This window comes from Helicoverpa zea, chromosome 3, assembly GCF_022581195.2.
Source record: "Helicoverpa zea isolate HzStark_Cry1AcR chromosome 3, ilHelZeax1.1, whole genome shotgun sequence".
In the NCBI taxonomy this organism is placed as follows: domain Eukaryota; kingdom Metazoa; phylum Arthropoda; class Insecta; order Lepidoptera; family Noctuidae; genus Helicoverpa; species Helicoverpa zea.
The window spans coordinates 10,871,025-10,894,037 of NC_061454.1; the positions used below are offsets into that span (position 1 = coordinate 10,871,025).

Here is a 23,013-nt window from a genome sequence, read left to right on the forward strand (position 1 = left end):
ATTATGAAACACATAACGCCTTTTGTACCGGACCCCTGTTTATGTAGCCCCGCATCTTATTCGTGTGTTACGAAAAGTTCGATACCCTACGGAACACAAAGCGATTATTACCCACTGTCATAACACAAAGAGTATGGTAAATCCAACAATATGAGGATTCGATGATGTATTTTAATGCGATCTTGTACTGACAGGCATTGTCGGCCGTTTCAGTCCGTACTGTCAGTTTAAGCGCCGCACATAAACATAAATAAACTGGCATTAAACCGGCTGAAGTTACACGCATAATTAAAGAACTTGGTATAAAAATGTTATTAAAATTCCTAAGGTACGTTAAACCTTTAATAAATGAATGAAAAACTTGAGGTCAATGACACTACCTAAACCTAAAGTACGTATCCCAAAAATCCGAATTGAATGTGGCATTACATAATTTCCTACAAAAAATGAGTTATGAAAATGAATTTTCTCGAGCTAGGTATCCGGTAAAGGATCATCAATTTATTTCTGTGGATTTAAGAATGTATTAATGGCAGAAAGGTATTCCAAGTGCTAACAATAGGTACGCTGAAGTGCTGAAATATAAATCATCTTCATTTCTACAACTGTGGCGCTACAGTTGTAGAAATGAAGATGATTTATATCAAGCCTTACCTACCTGTTCGGAGTTACTCACAATCTACGCTTGAAAGCTTCCCTATCTCTTGAACGTTAGGTCATTAACTCAGACTAGAGCGGTTTTAATTACTGCGAAGTAGGTGCTTTAACAAATTCTTGGTTCAGATGTAATGAAGACTTCGTTTAAGGAGTCAACGTCCCAGTTCCTCGCGTGACACAGATCCCGCTGAGTCGTGGGGCGTCGTGTCTTCTAATATAGCTTAACAAAAAATTACTGCCTCCAGGCTTCCATATACGGAAATTGAAGTTAGCAGGGATTTTCAAATCTCCGTTTGCATATCTTTTATTAAAAGTGGGTTGTGTTAACTTTTCGCTCTCGCTAACAGGTTTAAGTAAACAAGCTAATATGTGTAAGGAAGTCCCTTTCCTAAATTGATAAGAAGTTGCTTTGTTGAAACAATATTTAGAAGGTATTAAGGAGTTTTGCTGTAAGAAAAGTCAATTCTGGGTTAAGCTCGTCTTTGTGCATAAATGAAATCTACCTGTATATTTATGTATGTGCAAAATAACATCACTAATAAAATTATTTTCCTATTTTTACTCGTGATGTTTAAATACTTATAATTGGAAATTGTGACGTGGAATTGAAAATATTATCCTTAGTATTCTAGAAGACCTAAAGGCGTCTACTACATGTCAAACATAAGAACTCCAATAATAGACGTAGGTAATAAAAGCGTTGTTCACATGAATAATAGAAAAGTATCTACTATAACAACAATGGACATAAAAACAAACGGCATATGAAAACGAATATCAGTCCCATACTTGTTTACGTAAAGCAACTAATCACGTAGAGGCACGTGTAAGCCAGATATATTAAATTCTATAACGGGACATAATCAGACGACTCTTCAATAAATTACCCGCAAACGGATCGCTTACGCAATAGAAAGGACACGGGTCACTACAGCTTATAGACTGACCTTATAAATGTGGTGAAATCCTTCCAGCTCAGATTACCCATGTTCTAAAAAAGGAACTACCGAGAATCTTTCCAACACGGCCAACCAGTTACCATGTGTCATGTGATCCTTTAGAATCAATTAGTGAACGGAACTTTCTTTCAAGTCTAATAATATTTTACATAATTTATATTGCAGATACGAAAACGGTTATGTGATTTATCTTTATTGGAATTTCTTTACTTTTGCAAGGAAAATAATAATATACAAGTACATTGATCCTTAAACGATTTATATTCAGAACAGTCTTGCCAGCAATCGGACAATCAGTTCGGTTGTACTCAAGTATCTTAATGTGCGCCCATTTTTCAATAATTCAAACAGATTTAATTCGAATAATAAACTTCGTGAATCGTTTGACTTATACATTTCGTAAATTTTGCCTCGAAGCGCTTTTTCGACGTGAATTTTCATTCGAAATCAATGGGTCAACGGCCGTACTTAAAGTTCAGAACACTCAAGAAAATATTATAAGGCTTGAGAATTTTCTTTCATGTATCGATGATTGAGTAAATTCTAGAAAATGTATATTAAGCATAATATGAGTAAAAGTTAAGTATACTTAAAACAAACAAAATAGTAAACACACTTAATTGAGACACAAAGGATTACTTATCCGTTGCAATAAAGTATCAATGGAAGCGTTTATTTAAATCTGGAAAGTTTCGAGTTCATTACGGTGCTTGTGCGACTAAGTAAATTTATTGTCCACAAGGCTCTGCGCTCCGGGACAATTCCATTGTGTGCGAGTTGATAGTCAGATATTTAAAGAACCTAGGGTCACCGGACTGCGAGCACTAGACGTAATGAACACAAACACTAAATAACTCGTCTGATTCTTTATCTCTAACTGTAATTTATCATTGCTTTTGAAGTATTTCAAGATGACAGGAATATTAAATTCACTAAAACCATGGTGATAGAGTAATGTACCAACGTGTATTTATGATTAATGGTAAAAGACCTTAAAAATTATCAAATATAATAAAGTAAATAAAATAGCCGGATTGCGGGAATTTTCACAGATCTACGGAAGGTGTTGATATTATTCATTGATGTTGTATTTCTATGACGTTAATTTATTTTACCAGTCTAAAAATAAAGAAATCGAAACTGCGCCTATTCTCATTAATGAGTACATGATAACTTTTACACACATTAGTACTCATTATTTCTTGACATTTGAAATGATATTAGAATAAAAAATAATTCTTTATTACAGTAATTGGTAGGTATCGTATTCGTAGCATTGCCTTTGATTTAGTAGGGTGACCTTTAATCTAGTCTAGCCTAAAATAGCAATGTGTTTACGATGATGTTCATTGCAAGCGATCGTAATTTCGTAATTGCATGTCTGCTAGTGATGTATTAATACCTCGTTTATTTCCATGGGCAATGAGACCAAATTGGTCTGTTTGGAATAGAAAGGTCAGGGATGTGGTGGCAACTGGCAACTACATCACATAGAAGCATGTTCTATAGGTATATCGAAAAGTACTTTTTCGGAACTTAACAAAGAAATAGTCGAGGTATTTTCAATTGTAATAGTCCCAAGTATTTTTCACTGAATACTGTATTGCTTAAGAATGTGAAATAAATTGTATTTCCGAGAATAAAATTGAGAGTTTATTAACCTTACCTTACATTTTTATGAAAGCGAACCTTTTCAAAAATTCTAAGTTGACACATTTTCATAAAAAAATAAATATCAATCATAAGCAATTTTTTCGGTGACACTGACATTCCGTCAATTCAAAATACACAATTTGTTAATAATCAATTAGGGAAATTAATATTGTTTTGTATTCTTAAATATAATAAGCTATTAATATTGTTAAAGTATTTACTGATGAAACGATAAAAATGTATTCGGACATAAAAGTGATTGGTTACACTGACAAGGGATGCAACGGCGAAACAGTCTAACAGTGAGGAGTCCTGACAGTGCGACTTCGGATTGTCTTGATGTGGCGCTCGCGAAGCCCGACGACGAGCAGCTGTTCTACACGGCCAGCGTGCACTTCCTGCGCAAGCGCCTCGAGGAGAAGTGCCACCGACCGGCCAGGACTCAAGAGGCCACGCAGAGCTGTTGCAACTTGAGCATACCGATCGTCAACCGCCCTAGTTCTAATGTACATAAGAGTTCAAAAATAGATTTAGAGTTCTTTTCTCCTGGAGAAAGACGTTCATTATCAATGCATCAAGTTCTACCATTCCCGAAATCCAGCAAAGACGGATTCTTCGCACGCCTTAAGAACACGTTTCGGAAATTCAGACGCCCTGCCGACGTAGCCGAGCAAACCACAGAGGAGTCTGAAACTAAAAACATATCAAACTTTAAATTCCCAAGATGTGCACGTCTACGGAACCCGCACTCTTCATTTTTAGTGCAAATATCCGAAGAAACATCTAATGAAAACATACGAACCCCTAATATAAGACATCCAAGAAATAGTAAAGGTGATCTTTTAGAAGACAAAAAAAGTGTGACTCACTGTAGAAGGTAGTTTTGTTTGTTTTGTAATATTATAAACCATGGAATGAGATTCATCTTTTACTTTATTAATTATACATTGATAACTATTTAAAAAAAAGTTACAACAGGTTACATTAATATATAATATATAAATGTAGGTAGAAACTGCTGCAACGAAAAGGGTTTTTAATAGTTCACGATAATACTGAAGACCTGTCTGTGTAGAACTTGACGAAGCTGAAAATTCTTAGAACGTTTCAAATATTATTATGTTTACAATCACGCCTTAACCAAGTTCACTTCAAACTTTAATTAGTTCGCAAGTTCGAAGCGCCTGAACTATGGCTATGTCATCATTCCGATAGTTTGGCACGCGCAGTTCTCGAAATTTCTAGTGTGGCCAACATTTGAGTACGAACATAGGTTGTTATACAAACCTATAGTACGGCCCTTCATCAGCTTCCGCATCATAGCGACTTGTCGCCCGAGGGCGCGTCTTGTGACGTAGCCTAAGATTTGGGGGTCAATGCCCGATCCCCTCCTGACTAGACAGTGAACATGATGGATGGCCCTCATTCATAAAAATTGTCTCCATCTAAGTAATTTGGCAATAATCGTGTACGTACATGGGGTGTCGTGGTGATCATTGGTCGTGCCTTCAGTCTACGTATAGGAGCCGTAAACCAACAAATATATATGAGGTGATGATCATCGTCGTTTGTCACTGCCAAGAAGCGGTTGCTCAAAATAATAATACATATGGGAAATAGTACTACAGTGGATAGGTAACTCTGTTTCGCCCTGTAAATACTCTTTATCTTTGTTTGCAAAAAGCTTGGTAAACATTGGAAAGTGCCACCTTTCTTGGAACACGACACTTCTGAAGTTTTAATCGCGTACCGTTAAGGCGCAATAAATTATAACCTCTTTTTTACAAACAAATAATGTTATCAGGAATCGTAGGTTTATTAAATAATAGAAAGCGGATGATAAGATCTCATGAGAGATTCTTGGTAGTTGACGTCATACGAGTTATAAAGAAAACGCCTTCGGTACCAATTGGATGTATTGAATTGAGTTTCTAGAGACCTACTTAAAATCACGTCACAGCGTAGGATTTCAAAGTCCTCAAACCTTCAATGTATGCCATGTTATAAATAAAATTCTACGAGATCTCGTGAAAAGTCGCCAGTAATATTTTTTCAGGGTTTTCAGCAGGCTAAGCCTTAATTGTAATAACCGATGGCAATGACCTCGCTGTCATGTGAATTTGCATAAATAATAAATAAATGGGTGTAAGGACAGCGCTGCAAAACATTGTTGTAATAATAAACAACAAACGTTTGCTTATATAAGAATTAAATATTTGTTTAGCGAGCGTCATTGAGTTTTTCAACATATAATTTAACGATCATGTTTATTGATTTAAGAGTATCTATTTAGTTTCCGGGTTATATGTTTCTCATGAACACTGAGTCATACATACGATTTGTATAAACTAAAAGATTTCGCCAATGAGGTATCTTACAATAGTACGAGAGGTCCCAGAAAAAACTACTAAACTTAACGAGGAAGGAAACGAAATAAAATCGTGAAACTATTTTGTAAACATATATTAATAAACATACAATTAGCATGTATAACAACTTAATTCTAAGAAATAGTTAAAAATATAACCTAAGCCTATACTTATAGTTAGGGGTGCATTCATATACATAATTTGTTCTATCACAGGTTTTTTGACGAATTCTCTCGACATGCCTTAATGCTAAACTAATTTAAGTAAATCAAAGTACTAACTAAACTAGAATACAATTTTGTCCGGTACATACATACCTAAATTATTGTTTGTTTGTTTGTTCCAAAAAACACTAAACGTTTTGAACCTAAGGCGTAATTATTATTTAAATCTACGAATATAACTACAAAATCTCATATGTAATAAACTAACCTTACTCTAAAATGTTAACATAACTAAACTTAGGAATGACAGAAGAAAAGCTCAGCGTAGATAAGGCCTGTTAATTGATAACATGTACATTTGCGTTACAATATAACTTCCAAACGAAATATTGGGCTGTAAACAATTTTCAGGTCTAATTATTTCAGATTTTTTTTTATTAAAAAAAATATATAAAATTTAATAACAGAAAACTAGGTTAAACGCATTCTTGTTTGTTTCAAGCAACATTAACAATATTATTTGTTCCACATTTATCAGGCACAGACAAACTAAAAACATCGCAGTCTGTTGTCTGGTAGACAAGATGACTCATAGCAATAACAGAATCAGACCGACTGACTGTGATCTACACTTATCAATATTAAAAATATTACAAGCACTATAAAAACTGTTCAGCAATAAGCTACGTAGAAGATTTTTTTAGTACAACTTGAACCCATTTTCTTTCAACTGTCTCACCACTTCAGGGTCCACTTCTTCTTCGCGGAATTTGTAACCGTAATCAAGTACTTGTTTCGCGACTTCGAAATTCTTCTTTAGGGAGTTGAGCCAGATGGTGTAAGAGTAGTCCGGCCAAGTACCCCCGTAGCGTTCCGGCAAATGATTCGGGTGTATGTGTTTGTGTAAAGAAGAATTGTCGTGACCATGGAAGTAGATCCGAGACCTCATGTTCGAGTTCAGTAAAGGTTTAAAGATGTTGTAGATTTTGTCGAAAAGCCAGGAGTGGTTTATGATGTGTATGGCGTGGGTTGTCACTGGGAAGCACGACTGAAAAATACAAAACGGTATCGTTACAAAACCTGTCAGGTATTACGAAATTTTTCAATCGATAGTTATTCTTAACCTAACTGAGATGTTTTCTTGACCTTTCCTCATGTGTTGCTAAGAAAGGAAAAATATTACTAAATTCACTCATGCATGCATCTTTAGAAGGCTAAAGAAACATTTAAAAGAATTGAGAAATATTATAGTCAAAATAAATACATACCACCATCAGCTTCACAATTTTCGCTGCGACGGACGGAGTGATCTGCCAGGCGTGCTGTGTGCCGATATTCTCCAGATCGAAGACTGCGATACCTCCTAATATCTGCGACCTTTGTTCCATCAGACCCAACTCTAGCGCGATGATGGTCGCTTTAAACAGATCCTCCACGGGAATAGCTTTAGGGTTCCAACAACCTGAAAATAAAAATATTTATTCAGTCGTTCAGAAGAAACACTTGAAAAATGTTACGAAATGGTTAGTCTGTTGAAATCGGGGCTAGGTTGTTTTATTTATGCAAACACGTGTAACGTATAATGACCAATATACCTATAGAGCTAAGTTATCTTGTAGCTTGATGTCAAACTTACCTATTCTATAGAACAGCAGTCTGCGACCCTCCTGATCTCTGTATGGAGGCACGGCGATCACATTTGAATCCCCTATTTTTCGCAAATCCAACGGGAATACGTTCTCAAACAATTCCGGATTATCTTCTTTGAATTGGTAGTAGTTCACAAGCTGCAACGAGAATGCAAAAACAAAATAACTAATTTATCACACATAAAGGCGGAAGTTTGTGCCTGTGTGTATGTTTGTTACTTTTTTCCCAAATCCTGTTTGCCATCCATTACCTTTCATTTTGAATATTGATGTCAAAAAAATCTATTAAATGGATTTAAAACCTACAATCATATGCTCCAAAATGTAGTGTAATTAACATTAAATATTTCAAAAATCGATTTATATTTATTATATTTTGCGGTTTCAGTTTATAGTCCATTTCTTTTGATAGTCGGTTAATGATTTTAATTTGTAATGCTAACTTGTGTGTTGCGAAATGACCTATCACGATATTAAAAAAAAACATTAACATTTTGAGTAACCACGACGGTCAAAAAGTTGTTTGACACCGTAATAAAATAGAAATCAAATTAGTATTTCCATTTTATATAGTCCGTTAATTGATTCAATCAAACAATATAGAAGTGATTGCTCAAAATATTTCAGTTAAAGACCGTAATTACAATTCTTTATACATAAGACATTATTTTGAACAACCGAACTGTGGTTTTTGAATTAGCATCGGTTACACAACTCGAAAGTTTCATTTACAGAAGCCATTTCATGACCTTTGTTCTTCGTTCATTTTAATAAAAAAAATCTTCTTTGACATTTTGTTTAAAATATAAATGTATGTTGTTGAAATTGTGTAACTTGCAAGCAACATGGAAAATCGTTATAGCGGAGATGGCCCTACAAATATTATTTGTTTCGGACTGTAACTAAGTCACCACGAACAGCCTCAATAATCTACTGCATTGTTGATACATACTATTTTACTTTTATTACTTTGTATGAGAAACTTAGGTATACTTAGAAGTAGTCGCACCACAGAGGCTTTTACAAAAGCGGTTTATGGTGAGATTGAACCCAGAGAACTCTCATAAATATAATTATGGAAAGTTAAATTTACTGCCGATGTTCTTGGCTACGTTACCTACTCTTCCTTAAATAAAATTCGTTATATCCATGCCATTATTTTCGCAAGCTTTATTAGTAACAGAATACTTTTAGACCACTAATGGGTTTTGTATATTAATATTGCGGTTTAAATCCTTTTACAATTCGCGGGTAAATTATAATTCTTTATTCTTGCATAAAATAATTATGTAACATTATGAACATGTATTTGCAAAATTATTCTTTGCCCTTGAACCCTAGGCCTTACTCATCGGTTGCTGAGGGCAGTCATTGCTACTTTCATATCATTATATTCCACCACGTTTGACTGAAATTAACAAATGATAGTGGTTGTAAAATTCATGGTAGAATAATCTTACCAATCTATGTGCTCGCTTCGGAATGAATTTTCTCGCACGCAGGAATTTGATCAAGAAATCGTCATCCATTCGATGGGGAGTGCATTCACCGCGCTCTGGAACATGAACAGAATGAAAATTAAGACACATAAATAGGTAAAACGTTTGTTATTTTCTACCTATTGCTCTACTGGTAAATATAAGTTGTTTATATTTATAAATACAATTACTTAGGAACATATTCGAAGAAAATATTATTTGGATTTGAATCCTGCTGCTGCCAAGAAGTCATGTTTTTAATGTTGTTTTACTTCTAAAACTGACGAATCCCCCGTAAATAATTATAATAGTTCAAACCGTCGGCAATATCTGATATTTAACAACAACCTCAGTAAGTAGGTAGTGCCTACTAAGTATTACATAGTTTAACGCCCTGCCAAACCTAACTATGCGCATGTATCTAAATAATTTGCCTTTGTCATTCTGCCAGGCGCCCCAGACTCGCGGGCCTTGTTTTGTTACGAAGGATTTTCGTCTCGTGAATAATTTATCAACCGTAAAATATGCTCTATTTCTTGGAACATTAGACAAATAAGACTTATATTTAAGAAATTCTATAGAAATCCACAAAGTGTCGGAACAACATAACTTTTAAAACAGCATGGACATCACATATAGAGTTTTCGAGAGTAGTTATTTGTATCTATCGTTTAGCTTCACAGACAGACAGACAAAGTACATTAGCTCACTAATACATGTCACGGTCACTTACAACTCGCCTACGTCCCATTGTTCACTATCTAACTGGTTGTGAAACATATAAAACGATATAATTAATTACCATGTGACCTATCTCATCGATAAAGATGACAAAACGTCGAATGCAATTTCATTGATCGAAGATAATGTTGCTTATATAGGTTACAAAACCATGAGGATAATAGTAATCACTTGCGAGCTGGATAAACTGGTTTGTTAAGATCTTAAGAATCTATTGACTTTCCTGCGAGCAACCTCTAGACTTCTTCAATTGATATAAAAGTTACGTGTATGGATGCTCATCATCGGTCCTTGTTTCAAAAACAAATGAATGCTGCTTAAAGTCTCTTAGTTACAATATACCATATTATGTCCAACTCTTACACTAATTTTGGGGCAAAACAATATCGATGTTATTTTATTAATTAGTGTACCTACAACAACAGTACAAACATCGACGTTACACGTGCGTCTATGTGACTGATTACCGCTGATTAGCTCTAGCCGCAACAAAGGCCGCCGGGAGCAGTGGACAGCCCAGTAATTGCCGTATCTGTACTGTTTGTATGTGGCTTATCAAGAACTCCTATTATTAGTTACAGCGCGTGTTTGTTTAGTATTGAATGTAGGTCATCTACAAAATCTTAACACCGCTCCTATTTCCTGCTAAGTACTTCTATTTCTCCTCCACCCAAAGGAAGACTGGTTGCAAAAAAACGCCTAAGGTGTTCCGTGTTAAGTCCGCCGTTTTACATTTGTGCTAGAAATCTTTATAAAATAAATAAAATCTTTGATCTTTAAATAGGGAAATATTTGAAAAGATTTTGTTTTAGCTGACTATTTTTTTTAGACTGATGTTTTAGTAGTGACCCATATTCGTTGACTTAACAAGGATCAAACCCATAACTAATTGATTACAGAAGATACATTTAAACAATCATAATGTGGGTATCGTAGATATTATTATTATAAAAGTATTTACCATAAATCATTTCTCTGAGTTCATAGATGGCCTGGAGACGAGTGTTGGGGTCTTCCCCCAGGTGCTGCCGAGCGTACTCGACCAGCTCCGGCGGAGGTTCGCCCAAGTCCAGGTCCACGCTGTAGTCCGGAGTCGGCATGTCAGCCTGAAACAATGGAACATTAATTTAGTTTTAGACGTTAAAGGAGATAATATTAGGCAGAGTATTGTTTTTTTTTTATAATTACACTAGCCTGAAAAGTTCCAAGTTGTAAAGAAGGCTTTGTACATTTTGGAGACAGAATCTCCTTATCACCCTATTTGTTTTTCCTTTCCATCGGATCTTATAGCCGTTTAGATCTTATAGCCGATTATAGTCACAATTAAGGGCTCACGCATTGAGTTATAAGTAGCAGGAAGTTTTGCAATGGCACGTTATATGACCCAATTACATAGGAACTACCTACTATTAAAGTACGTGCAAATAAAATAAATCATGCACGGTATAAGTTTCGAAATAATATTAATGCGTTATGGCAAAGCTTCATCAAAATACTATCCTTGGGCTCTATATTATGACATTGAATTTTTTATACGGCCGTTTTCAAAGCACAGCGCTGTTTTAAGCAATATTAAAAATTTTGATATTTTAATTATGATAAACTGTTAAGCAACTATAATGCATAAAAATGCAAATATTCATAGCATAGGTGACAGGTAAATCGAAAAGCGAATTTTATTAGTATTTTTTTTCTAGTATAAACATTTATGAGTCTTAAAAGATTTTATGTTTTAACCACATAATATTATTTTGTAAAGTTATTTTAAATATAATATAAATAACATATACGCTATGTAATAACTATTCTAGGCAGTTGGATGTAATTGATCTTCAACTTTACTTATGAGACGGGCTAAACCCTGTCCAACGGCTACTTACAGGTAAAAAATTAATATATTATCACCAATTTTGTTTTATAACAGGTCAAAGGTTGATACAGTTCACATAGATACCAAAGTAAAAGCAACACACGCAGTATCAAAGAAAACCCATTAAACGAAAAACTTCCTCTTTCAGAACATAATAAAGTAATATTACCGCATTTTATGGGTTTCTATGGGCATGTGGCGACGACCTCTCATCTGAAATATTTTTTCTACCTCGTAGTCGTATAAATTGCCCGGTTCTTAATATTTATCTTAAGTCTAAATTATTATATTGCATTTTATTTCCTTCCGAACTGGTGAAATGTCTAAGTTTTGGTAGGTTTATGATTTTTCGCTTGTTATCTTTAAGGTTTTGCACACCGGTCCCAGCCAATAGAAAAAAACTATTGTTTGTCGGGCACATGGCCTTCAAAGTCTGATAAGAGTCATATGCCTACGCTGAAAGAATATTGCTATTTCTGCAAACAGGTAATAAAATATATAAATTCGCAATCATTGTACATCGTGGCTCAGTAGAAAATTGCAAAGAAAAAGCGACAGTGTTACGTAACAGTAGGATATTGCGAAATATTAAGGAATCACAAAGCTTTACTAAGAGCATTGCGTCAAATAATGCAGCCGCCTTCCTATTACCTAAGTTACTCTTTACTTAACTATGCAGATGCACTATTTGTTTGGCAGAATAAACAAAGACGAAACGGAAAGAAAGTTTAAATTAACATAACACACCAAACTTCACTGCATCTGAAAGTATACCTATGAATAAATGCCTTACTACAGTTAAAATATAACAGGATATTCATTCCATTTTTGAAGATTATATATTTATTGCTTACACTAATTTAATTTTACCGCAAAATGCAATTAATATATTTTTATTACTAACTGAAATAAAATAAAAATAGAATTTACATGATCAACTATTAAATCATAACTTTCTACTACCGGTATATCGCTGTAAAACGGAGCTAGTATAAATAAAATTGTATAACCAGACTCCTGTCTTTTACTACTTATTAATTACTACCATTACATTTATCTAACTAACCTACCTACGGATACCACAGACGAACGGAAGTGATGCAACAGCAATGCACTTTTTACTGACCAGTGCAATGCTTCCGTGTGTCGTGATTGTTTTTTCATACAAAATAAATAAGCGAAAGATCACTCACAGATTATGTTTACGATCGACGTAAACCTCTAATGATTGAGCAGTAGTTTTATAAGAGAACTGCTAATAAGAAAAGCGGTGGTCACGACTTCACTATCGGTGCATTTAATCGTTTAGGGTATACCAGGGTAACAGAAAGGAGAAAGTGCATAGAAATGTACCTGCACTGGCCGGCAGGGAACAGGCTCCTAGTAGATAAACTGGTCACGATATGCCTGTTTTAACGCGGGAATTGCTTTCATATGTCCAATAATACCTGCTTGAGAGCGGCAAGTGAAACACTACAATGTATCACATAAACTACTTGCAAGCTACACGAACTCATGAATCAGTAGTTTCACAAAGTGTCATGGTACTCGACATCAATCATGACTGCCATATAAAATCTATTCATATTCAAAATTCCCACAGTTCAGTGTTGTTTTATTGTCCAATCTGTGGTAAGACGTTCACATATGAATAATAAACAGTCCCTTTAGTGATTTTCATGTTGCACACTACTTGTTACTCCATCAGTGGGTATAATCTTGATAATAAAGCTATTAATATAATTACTTTGGGTTTGTTTACATGTGCAAATAGAAGAAAATAAAGCGTGTACTAAAATATTTTTGAAGCAAACTTGACGTTACGTTCATATGAACTTACCAGGTTAAATAGAAAATATCCTCTTTTAATTAGTTTTAGTAGTCTAGCCCACACAAACATTCAAGTGCACAACAGAAGCTCCATTCACGACTTATGACTAACTTTATAAGAAACACGCACTGCCTTATTATCAACTAGCTTTTGCCCGCAACTTCGTTCGCGTGGAATATAATACCAGCAGATTTTTGATTTGACCAATAGATGGCGCTATATGTCCGGAATAATTTTATTTTTATTTTTTTTTTGTAATAAAAACTATCCTATGTCCTTTCTCAAGTTTCAAACTATGTCTGTACCAAATTTCACACAAATCGGTTCAGTAGTTTAGGCGTGAAGAAAAGACAGACAGACAGACAGAAAGACAGACAGACAGACAGACAGACAGACAGACAGAGTTACTTTCGCATTTATAATATTAGTTTGGATATCTAGCTAGGTCATCGATTGTACTTAACTCGGTGCAAATCCAAGGTGCCCTTCATTGCATTTTTATTTATTTATTTATTTATTTACTTATTGGAAAACCAACGGCTATACAAAACAATGTTGTAAACATATATAGAAACAGAAAGCCAATTATAGGTTTTCACGGATAATAATGGAATAACACGCTTAAAGCTAGGTAATCAGCTGGTCTATGAGGTATTAAAATTATAGTTACATAATACAAGGTTAAATTTTGAAAAAATCGTGATTTAGTTGCCTACGAACCACAGCACTCCTGGTATTGAATGGGTCAAAAGAGTACTCTTTACACAATTTGTTAAAATCCTTGCTCGCTCGCAACATATATGTATTCTGCCTATAGTTCGAAGATGACAATGGGACTGATATAGGTGGGTTAAACCGAACAGATTTTTGAGGAACTGAGAAATTAAGTTTTTGCAATAAATTAGGGCAGTCAATTTCATTTGACAGCAGTTTGAGTAGAAATGAACAGTCTTATTTTATTTCATGTATTCCGGTTTGTTACCATTATCTTAAACTTCATTATTATTTAACATCATTATATAACATCGTGACAGCTGTTATGTGTGTTTACATTCAAAACTTGTTTTCGTGTACAACAAAACTACTTTTATTTTCGTTCCAACTGTTCTGGTAAAATACTTGAAAACAAGATCTTGTTGGCTTATAATTTGGTGCATCAGAATACATTTTCAGACAGTCCCTCTTAATGGTTGCGAGTAGTTTTCGTTAAATTAGGTCAGTGCTACACATTCAGTATAGTATTGTGAAATGTACAAGATATTAGTACAACTCTATCTACATTTATCAATAAGGTTAATTGTATATTTCGAATTAACCAATGGTTTTCATAATTATTGTATCGATTATTTCTTCCAACACAATTTTAAATGAGAACTACTATTAGTCCTACCAGATAACGACCCCTAGAATAACATTGTATTAAAATATGTAATACCGAATAAACCATTTAACTTTAGGTACAATCCTTCATTATTGGTAATTATAAGTAATTAGGTATCGTTTATAGACGTGATTATAGAAGAGTTAAAGTGTAAAATCAGTAACATTGTTAATCTTCTAGGTAAAGTTAAAATCACGTATGTTTCTATAATAAGTGAGGTTTCATTATTGATATTCATGCAACTATTGCAACTATATTTAATTTGCAGAAAAGTTTCTGTTGTAATATGGCATACAAAATATTCATAAAGTAACTGGCCACAAATGGCGACCGATAGGGAAAGATGGAAGGCTATGGGGGAGGCCTTTGCCCAGCAGTGGGACAACACAGGCTAAATAAAAATTAAAATAAAAAACTAAGTTCAATATATCAGTAGAGTAAGTACCTATTTCTATTATTATAAAGTCACGCCACATTTTCCTACACCTACCACAAAAACAAGCTTTACAAAACAAAGGAAGACCAAACTTGTTACACATTTTGAATCATAAAAAGAAGCCTTGAAATATACATTCACGCTTGAAACGCATAATATATTTACTTTATACGCCAGGTACAAAATAACTGGTAGTCTGCTTCTCTAATCAACTTGTTGTAAATAGGAAGTTTGATGGCTCAAAGCAAAAGTATAAGTAAGTGTAGAATACAAGAATCCGCACAAATATTATATTTTTATTATTGACTAGATATCCAGATGGAAAAATTATACAAAAGCGCAGCGGAGAGGCTTTTAAGCAAGCAATAGATTTTTTCCGCTCAGGTATACTACTGAAAGGTTGAAGTTGAGACGTTAAATAACGAAATTCTAATAGTTGCTTCAAAATTTCTCCGTTTCACCCCGCTTGTGTGCTTAAAATTCTGCTGTTTTAAAGTTCCCACGAAAAAACTGTGAAAAAACAGCTTACGGGTAGAGACTGATTTCAGATAACCACATTAAATACTTTTATTACTAAAAAAAAAAAAAAAAAACATTCAAAAAACTTATGGTTATGCAAACCACCATTTAGTTAATGCACCTAGATTATTATCTTGAGATACTGTCAAGATAACGTACATATATTTTAGGTTCTTACTACTCAAGATAATCGATCCAGGTGGGGTTTCGCGGGCGGGGCGGACCTTGGGTGCGAGTGCGGGGCTGCCGTGCAGACGATGTCCCACCTAATCGCATGTCCACTGTGCCCTGAAACCTGCTCGCAGGAGGACTTAATGAGCGCATCCGGCCGTGCTCTCGCTGTGGCGGAATATTGGGCTGACATAGTGTAGTCTCATATGACATGTCATCGACTCGAAAGAAGAAGAAGAAGAAGACTACTCATAAGTAGGTAAAACTCCCACTAGGCCTTATAAAAGTAAAAGTATAATTTCCTTTTCAGCTTCATAAATTATATTGTAGATACTAAGATAATTTTAAGATCAATCTTTGCCTCTAACAGTTACATACTTTCCTTCCTCCAATGACTTAAGCTAGGGTATAATCGGCTAAAGTAAACAGCAAACTATATAATTTTGTCGAACGACAAAAATAAATTAAAGCTATGAAGCCTGCAATCAAATCGAAGGTCCAAACCACGGTTCTAACTTACTCGTAAAGATCTTTTAAAATTAGAATCAATAGTGCCTTAATAAAGTAACTTCAGAACTATGTTCGTTATAAATCATTAGGTTACACACTGTAGCTGTTTTCCATACTCGCATAGTCAGATAGAAAATGATACTAATGTATAGAACAAGGCAATGTACGAGTACTTCACCGTTGGACCTTCTTCAATCGAGGTCCACGATTAAGGTTACTTGCGAAATATCAAATAATATGTAAGTAGATACTTCAGCCGTTATTGATCTTACGATATTAAAGAAATAACTTGTATCGTAATTGAATTGCTTTTACGAGATGCTTTAACTATGCATTAAATAATCGATCAGGTAATTTTTGATTAAACTTTAACGTTTTTAAACAAAAAATAAAAACGAAATCAATATTACTATTGACGGAAATAACAACATACTTACTATTTTTAACATAACGATTCTAACATGCTTCTATTATGTAAAAAACCTGATTATTATTACGTTATTTATTTGAATTATCATAAATTAACATTCCGGCAAAACATTACTGACGTCCTTCCGTGTTACAATCATATTTGCTACATGTTTTTAAAGGCAGGTAAATCGCAACAAATAGGTAAAGATCTAGATAAAATTAAGGTTCCTTTGCAAAGCTTGTATTGTTAAACGGGAGCAGTCAGAATCTATGCACTGTTGTGCATATGCAATCCATTGTTATGTTTCTGTAAAATGTTGCACCTCTATTCTAGGTTACAATAACAACTGAACAATATTGAACGTCCAAACGCAGTACGTAGTAGGTACTTGGCACGAACAAACATTGCAAAATACTTAGTACACAAGCTTTTTTGACAAGTTAAAATATCGTGCATACATCACACAATATAATTATGTATTTTTAAAGATGATATAATCAACAATGCTTGTCATTTTTCATTTTTAAATACTTGACTTTTTGTTGTATTTTTATCTGTTTTTATATCAAACGTGATCAATCCATGTTTCACGTTTAATGTTAAAACTTTGTTTTTTTTTTATACGACAGTTGCTACACGTCATGTACAAAAAAATTCCTTTTTCATTTTGCAGGGTTTATATTTTGTTACTTTATTACACTTTTTGAAAATATTTTGACACCGTGATACTTAAGACAAAGCCATAAAAATAATGCTTACCCGGTTTAAAATTGAAAAGAGTTTCTACCAAGTTATTAAGTAGTCATAATTTGTTCACGAAACACAAATGTTTCTGCAGAAAAGCTGCTGTTTATATAATAATACACTGTGGCAGCGACTTAAAATAATTGTCAATTACAGAAAAAAATATTTGCAGTAGCTGTGTCCTTTGTCACTTTTAGCACCAGCTAAACTACTTCCAAGAAAAAAGAAAAAAGTGGTATGCACCCGGTTTGATGGAAAAAGAGAAAAACATAAATATTGCATTGTGCAGCTTTATAACTTGAACGTTGCTGGCTGACTCTTAAAGAGCTTCTAAAGCTTTCTGTCGATTTCTGTTGAGTGTTGAATTCAGACGAAACAGTATTTAGTTTGATTGCTTTGCGTGTACACTGGAAAGAATTATTACACGTTACCAGTAAAATGCTTGGAAATGTACTCATTATACAAGTGTTAAATCAGTTGTTTACACGTAAGTTAACATTAAGTAACAGGGTGCAATGGTTTTAATAATATGCGTACATGTGTGTACGTATAATCCCATTAAGCAAGTTTCTAGTTAATTATCTTTACATATTTCCCTGGTGAGGCTTGCTAGTGACGCGTAATTGTAAATATTTCAATCACCACGTATTGCTGGCCACTCGTCTTGAAGCATAGTTTACACTTAAGATTTTTAATCAAAACAATCTTGGCAGGGGTTATTGAACGACTCAATCCGAGCCCAAATCGATAAAAGATAACTTAACCTAGCCTTTCAACCTTGACTGACGAAATCGCTTTGACCAAGGTCAAGACTGGCTGTTGTGAGATGGTTTGGGGCGTCACGCTCGAGTTGCGCTAAGTGCAGCGCAGGAAATGTACCAAATCAACCAGTTCAGTTTTAGTTACACCTAAAATTACATTTTCAATTGGCGATCAAGGTAAAACGAATCAAATAAAACCTGTTTTCGTGATCTTGAGTGTTTGCTCATGTGCAACTACGTGCATTTAGAAGTTTGCCTTAGGCCAATACCTACCTACATATTTTTTTCGAGAAATTCGTTGTGATTCTATGTCCACAGCTATGACAATGAAAATTATTTGGATTGCATGATACCTAGTACATTTACTATTGACGGGATATAAGTTATCAATCATGTTAGTACTTATAGCCATTGATATTGGTGATTAAAAAGCTGTCAAACTGGATTCCACATGGTGTTTTATTTTCCTTTGCTAAGAGTAGGTTCGCATTGGCGCAATGTGTTCATCGTTATATTACCTGTGTGCACAATATAATGCATTATTATATTTGTTTGAACCGCCCTCATTATTGGGTATTTACCAAAACCATCTTTGGGCAGATATTCTTCAACAATGTTCTCATTTTAGTCGGACTAAAATTTAGTTATTTTAAACTTTATTAGATACAGTTATATGATGCGATACAAGATATTGACGTGATTAGGCACAGCATAGGCATTTCAGCATGTCAGAACAAAACAAACTTTTCAATATTTTAAAATTAACGAAATCCACCAAAACAGTCGTTTGTTTTTTATAGTTTTGGCTAGCAATTGAATTTCGAACTCCACAGCTCTGTCTATACTTTTGTTGCTAAATATGACAAAACACTATATAATTGCAATTTTCTGACAAAAGACCCGATGTATTTTAAAGTTTTTGTTGAGAAACAAAGATATTAACCACTTGTAATGATAATGAGGTAAAATATGACACAAAAAACTAATGCTGGTAAGTACTTACTTGTGACATCATGTAAACCTTCACAATCGGCGATTAACTAATTACGAGTAAAATATAGACATTATTATAGTACTCATGCTTACACTACCTATGTGCACACTAGCCACTAGCCACATTAACTCTGTGCATCACCACCTATGTATGTATTTGTATTGTATCACTGACTTGTGGTTTCCTGTTACGATAAAAACCTAGAATTCCTATTTATGTCATTCATTTTATTATCATTCAGTACTACTATGACAAGTTGCTTCTATAGCATAGTATTGAATGGTAATTAAATGACAGAAATAAGATTGATTTCCTTCTCATAACACTCCGAAGGAAGGGTAGTAAGTAGGTACGTAAGTTTTCGTTAATTCCACTGACCGAGCATATATTCTGATACCAAACTATTTGCTCTTCTTCAAATAGAGCCTAGAGAGGTAGATTCCTCGGTCAAGAAGAGCAAAGAATTAGTCTAAAATAAACTGCATAATACATTTTCACTTGAATTCATATTTAATTGCATTTCATAAGTCGGAACGGCATTCAGAACGGAATGCATTTACTGAAATTTTAGAGGTCATCTAAATACTCAAATAAACAAAACTAGAGATATGTAGATAACTCTCACAAGGTGATTTTGTATCGTTATTAAAACCTCAGTAATATTAATTAGTATGTAGATTACTTTATTATTTTAAAATAGTACTTAAATGCTAATCTGTTTTTCATACAACAATCATATTACCAAACATAGAGATTGTAGGTTTATTTTATTACAAACTCCAAGGCTTAAAAAATGACAAAACAAAACGATCTAACAAAGTGTGGAAAACAAAGGTATTCTTGTAACAACTTAACAAGCATCTACCACGCTAGTTCATTACCATGATAAAAGAAATGCGAATGTGAGCGGTCCTTTATGTAATACATAATAATACCTTGTGTGCCGGGGCTGTTTATTTACTAAACAACGCGCGGACCGTGCAATTTCTGAGTCATCATAGTCGCCCACACATGGGAACGAATATTGCGTCCAAACAATCGGCATTATAGCCACAAGTCTTCAACAATCATAACATAAAATTAAAACGAAAGAACAAACCTACCGCATAAAGTCATTCAACTCTCCCCCATTATTCCAAAATAGCAGATTTTTCGAAGTTAATTTTTGTGGCATAAAAACTTTAACACAATAGAAGGGTAAAGGAAATGACAAAATTAACAAGTGACACAAATTATAAAGTCAGTGAACGCGCGCGGACAACAGCCACGAGTTCAGAGGTCATGAAAACTTCTTGATTTATTTGGGAGAGAAGAATTTGCTTTATATTTAGTTCGTTCCATCTAAGCACTTGGTCGTTACAGTTTCCAGAAGCAATTTTCCTTGACCTTGAAAATCAATATTTTGTTAACGAGCTGCAACTGCTGATCAACTTTCAAATCAGGTTTTAGACTTGTATTTCATTTTTATATGGACACAAACCTTACAATTTGATTCTTTACAAAGTACTTTTATATCTCCATCAAAGAGGTTAACTCGAAATTACGGACGCGCATATTTAATGTAATAGTAAAAGGGAAAAAAACCATGGTCATGGCATTGACAGTGCAGTGGATGGTAGACTAGATCACCACGTGTGCGAATGAATAGCCGCTATGCCGTCGCCAAGGCCGGCGCGCGCGCAACGCCCGGCCGAGCCGGCACAACGTAAAACGAAACAACCGATGATTTTCAAAATGTTTCGAAAGGAGCACTGTGAGAACGTTGTTTTGAGTATTGCATCAATTGTCTATGATACAAGGCTGAAATCCAACGCCCTACGAAAATTATTGTGCTAAATCAAAACACAATTTAAATATTACATATCAACTTTCTCAGTATGTCAGAATATTCTTTTGTCTGGATTCGTTTGATTAATCAGCGAGTATAGATATACCTACGTCCATTATGTTTTCCGGTACCTATGGTAGGTATGTCAATAGAAAACTTCTGACCTTCACATTTTATTTGAAAACCACGCATGGCATTGAATTAGTCTGCGATCAAAATTATTATGCAAGTTATATCAATCAAAATTAAATAGTAGGTAACATGCAGGGTCATATTATGCCTACCTTGATTATGTTAAGCCATAGATAATATTTGTATCCGAATAGATCCTAACGTGCATCCTTTTTTTCATTTTATAAACAAGTATGCCTCAATTTGTAAATAAGTAGTTGACAACTGGTTTAGGACCTATGTGCCAAAATCAATGCTATCATAAAGACATATGCAACACCTACGGTGAAATGAATTAATAACCTTATTTTAAAATCAGTGCCCTGTGATACGTGATATTTTAAAAACTGCTCAATCCGAAGGATCAAAGAGAAATCTCTAATACCTACGTGATATTAATAAAAACGCAAAACAAATAATATTACGTACCATAGTAACACTGATCGTTAGTATCGCACTACTAATAAAATATTCTGTAATAAACACTATTTAAGAATTAAACATTATCCTTATCTTAAATGATTATTCGAATAATCGTATTACTCAATGGAAAAAATAATTTATAAGCCACTGATATCTAAGATTCTCCTTGTTACATAAACGATATGCGGATAATTAAAGTCAATTGACAAGAAATTAGAAAAATAAGTGATATGTAAAGTTGTAAGCTAATGCAACTTATCTTTAAAGAAGAAACTGTACTGAAACTGGAGTACAGACAGTATAAAGGAGAGCCGAAGACACTTCATAGAGTGCTCTGAAAATTGTGTCTGCAATAAAGTTTCAACATACCTACCTAACTCAAGAATGATCTATACAAATGATGTTCTAATTATCATATCTATTTGAATAAACTACGATACGCTGCACTGATTCGAAGCAAACTTGTTTATTATTATTCTACCTAAAAGCTGACGTCATAAAAATAGTTCAGTGAATCAAACCATATCACATTGTTGTTTCATATAAACTTTCGATATCTTTCAGCGATTAAAGCTCAAAGCTAAATAATTACAAATAATTATGAAGTAGTCGGTGAATGACTGTGATAAGAAGCAATGCCGGCTTCTACTGGGAATGCAATGTATGCAATTTGTAACAATAACGTTTTAGTTATCGTATATAAGTCACCAAACAAAGAAAATGGAAAATACAAAAAATCTACTAAAAGTATTAAAATAGGTAATATTAATGAACGAGTTTCTGTGTATTGAATTTAACTGCATTAATAAAATATGAAAACAAGTAAGCATGATTCAAAAAATATCCTCACCCTTAATATAAACAGATCACAAAAGGAGGCGCGCGCGCAGTAGTGCGGCGCGACGAGCACTGCGCCGGCGCTTTACGCGTTGTATGAGAACAGAGCACCCGCTCACGACCAGAGTCCTTTACTCGCACTAAACATTCACGCAAATCCACTCGACCGCTTTATACCTCATACGTTTGGCACCAGGTCTCACACACGTGGGGACGACGGTCCAAGCCAAAAATAATTAGCACGTCAATATTACATTGTATTACCACCAAAACGAAAGTAATTTTCACGTATATCCAATAGCTCTTTAGATGCTTATGGCTATTTGCCGCATGTTGTTCGATCGAGGCCGATTCGTGTCGACCTTTGTCTAAACAACAATTACAATCCTTAACCTTTTGATCGATTTGATGTGGCTATAAAAAATCTATTAGATTTAGTCAGAAATGAGAAAGAG

The 23,013-nt window shown here is 34.3% G+C and overlaps 1 protein-coding gene across 2 annotated transcripts; it reads right to left on the reverse strand.

Annotated features, from left to right (window-relative positions):
- Positions 1-5,717: 5,717 nt before the first annotated feature.
- Positions 5,718-22,719, reverse strand: LOC124646119 (alpha-tocopherol transfer protein-like). Of its 2 annotated transcripts, none has more exons than XM_047186197.1 (6): positions 22,572-22,719; positions 10,632-10,776; positions 8,912-9,006; positions 7,439-7,589; positions 7,071-7,264; positions 5,718-6,850 (listed from the first exon to the last, which is right to left on the reverse strand). In XM_047186197.1, the coding sequence occupies exons 2-6, from the start codon at positions 10,768-10,770 to the stop codon at positions 6,503-6,505; spliced, it is 927 nt and encodes a 308-aa protein (XP_047042153.1). In that variant the 5' UTR covers positions 10,771-10,776; positions 22,572-22,719; the 3' UTR covers positions 5,718-6,502. The 2 variants fall into 2 exon arrangements, with proteins under 2 accessions (XP_047042153.1, XP_047042152.1); XM_047186196.1 differs by lacking the exon at positions 22,572-22,719 and adding an exon at positions 19,309-19,442.
- Positions 22,720-23,013: the final 294 nt, after the last annotated feature.

Excerpts from the sequence above, each read along its gene's own strand:
- LOC124646119 (XM_047186196.1), bottom strand. Across the intron at positions 7,590-8,911 it reads CGAAGCGAGCACATAGATTG|CTTGTGAACTACTACCAATT; the intron begins GTAAGATTATTC and ends TTCTCGTTGCAG. Across the intron at positions 6,851-7,070 it reads AAATTGTGAAGCTGATGGTG|TCGTGCTTCCCAGTGACAAC; the intron begins GTATGTATTTAT and ends TGTATTTTTCAG.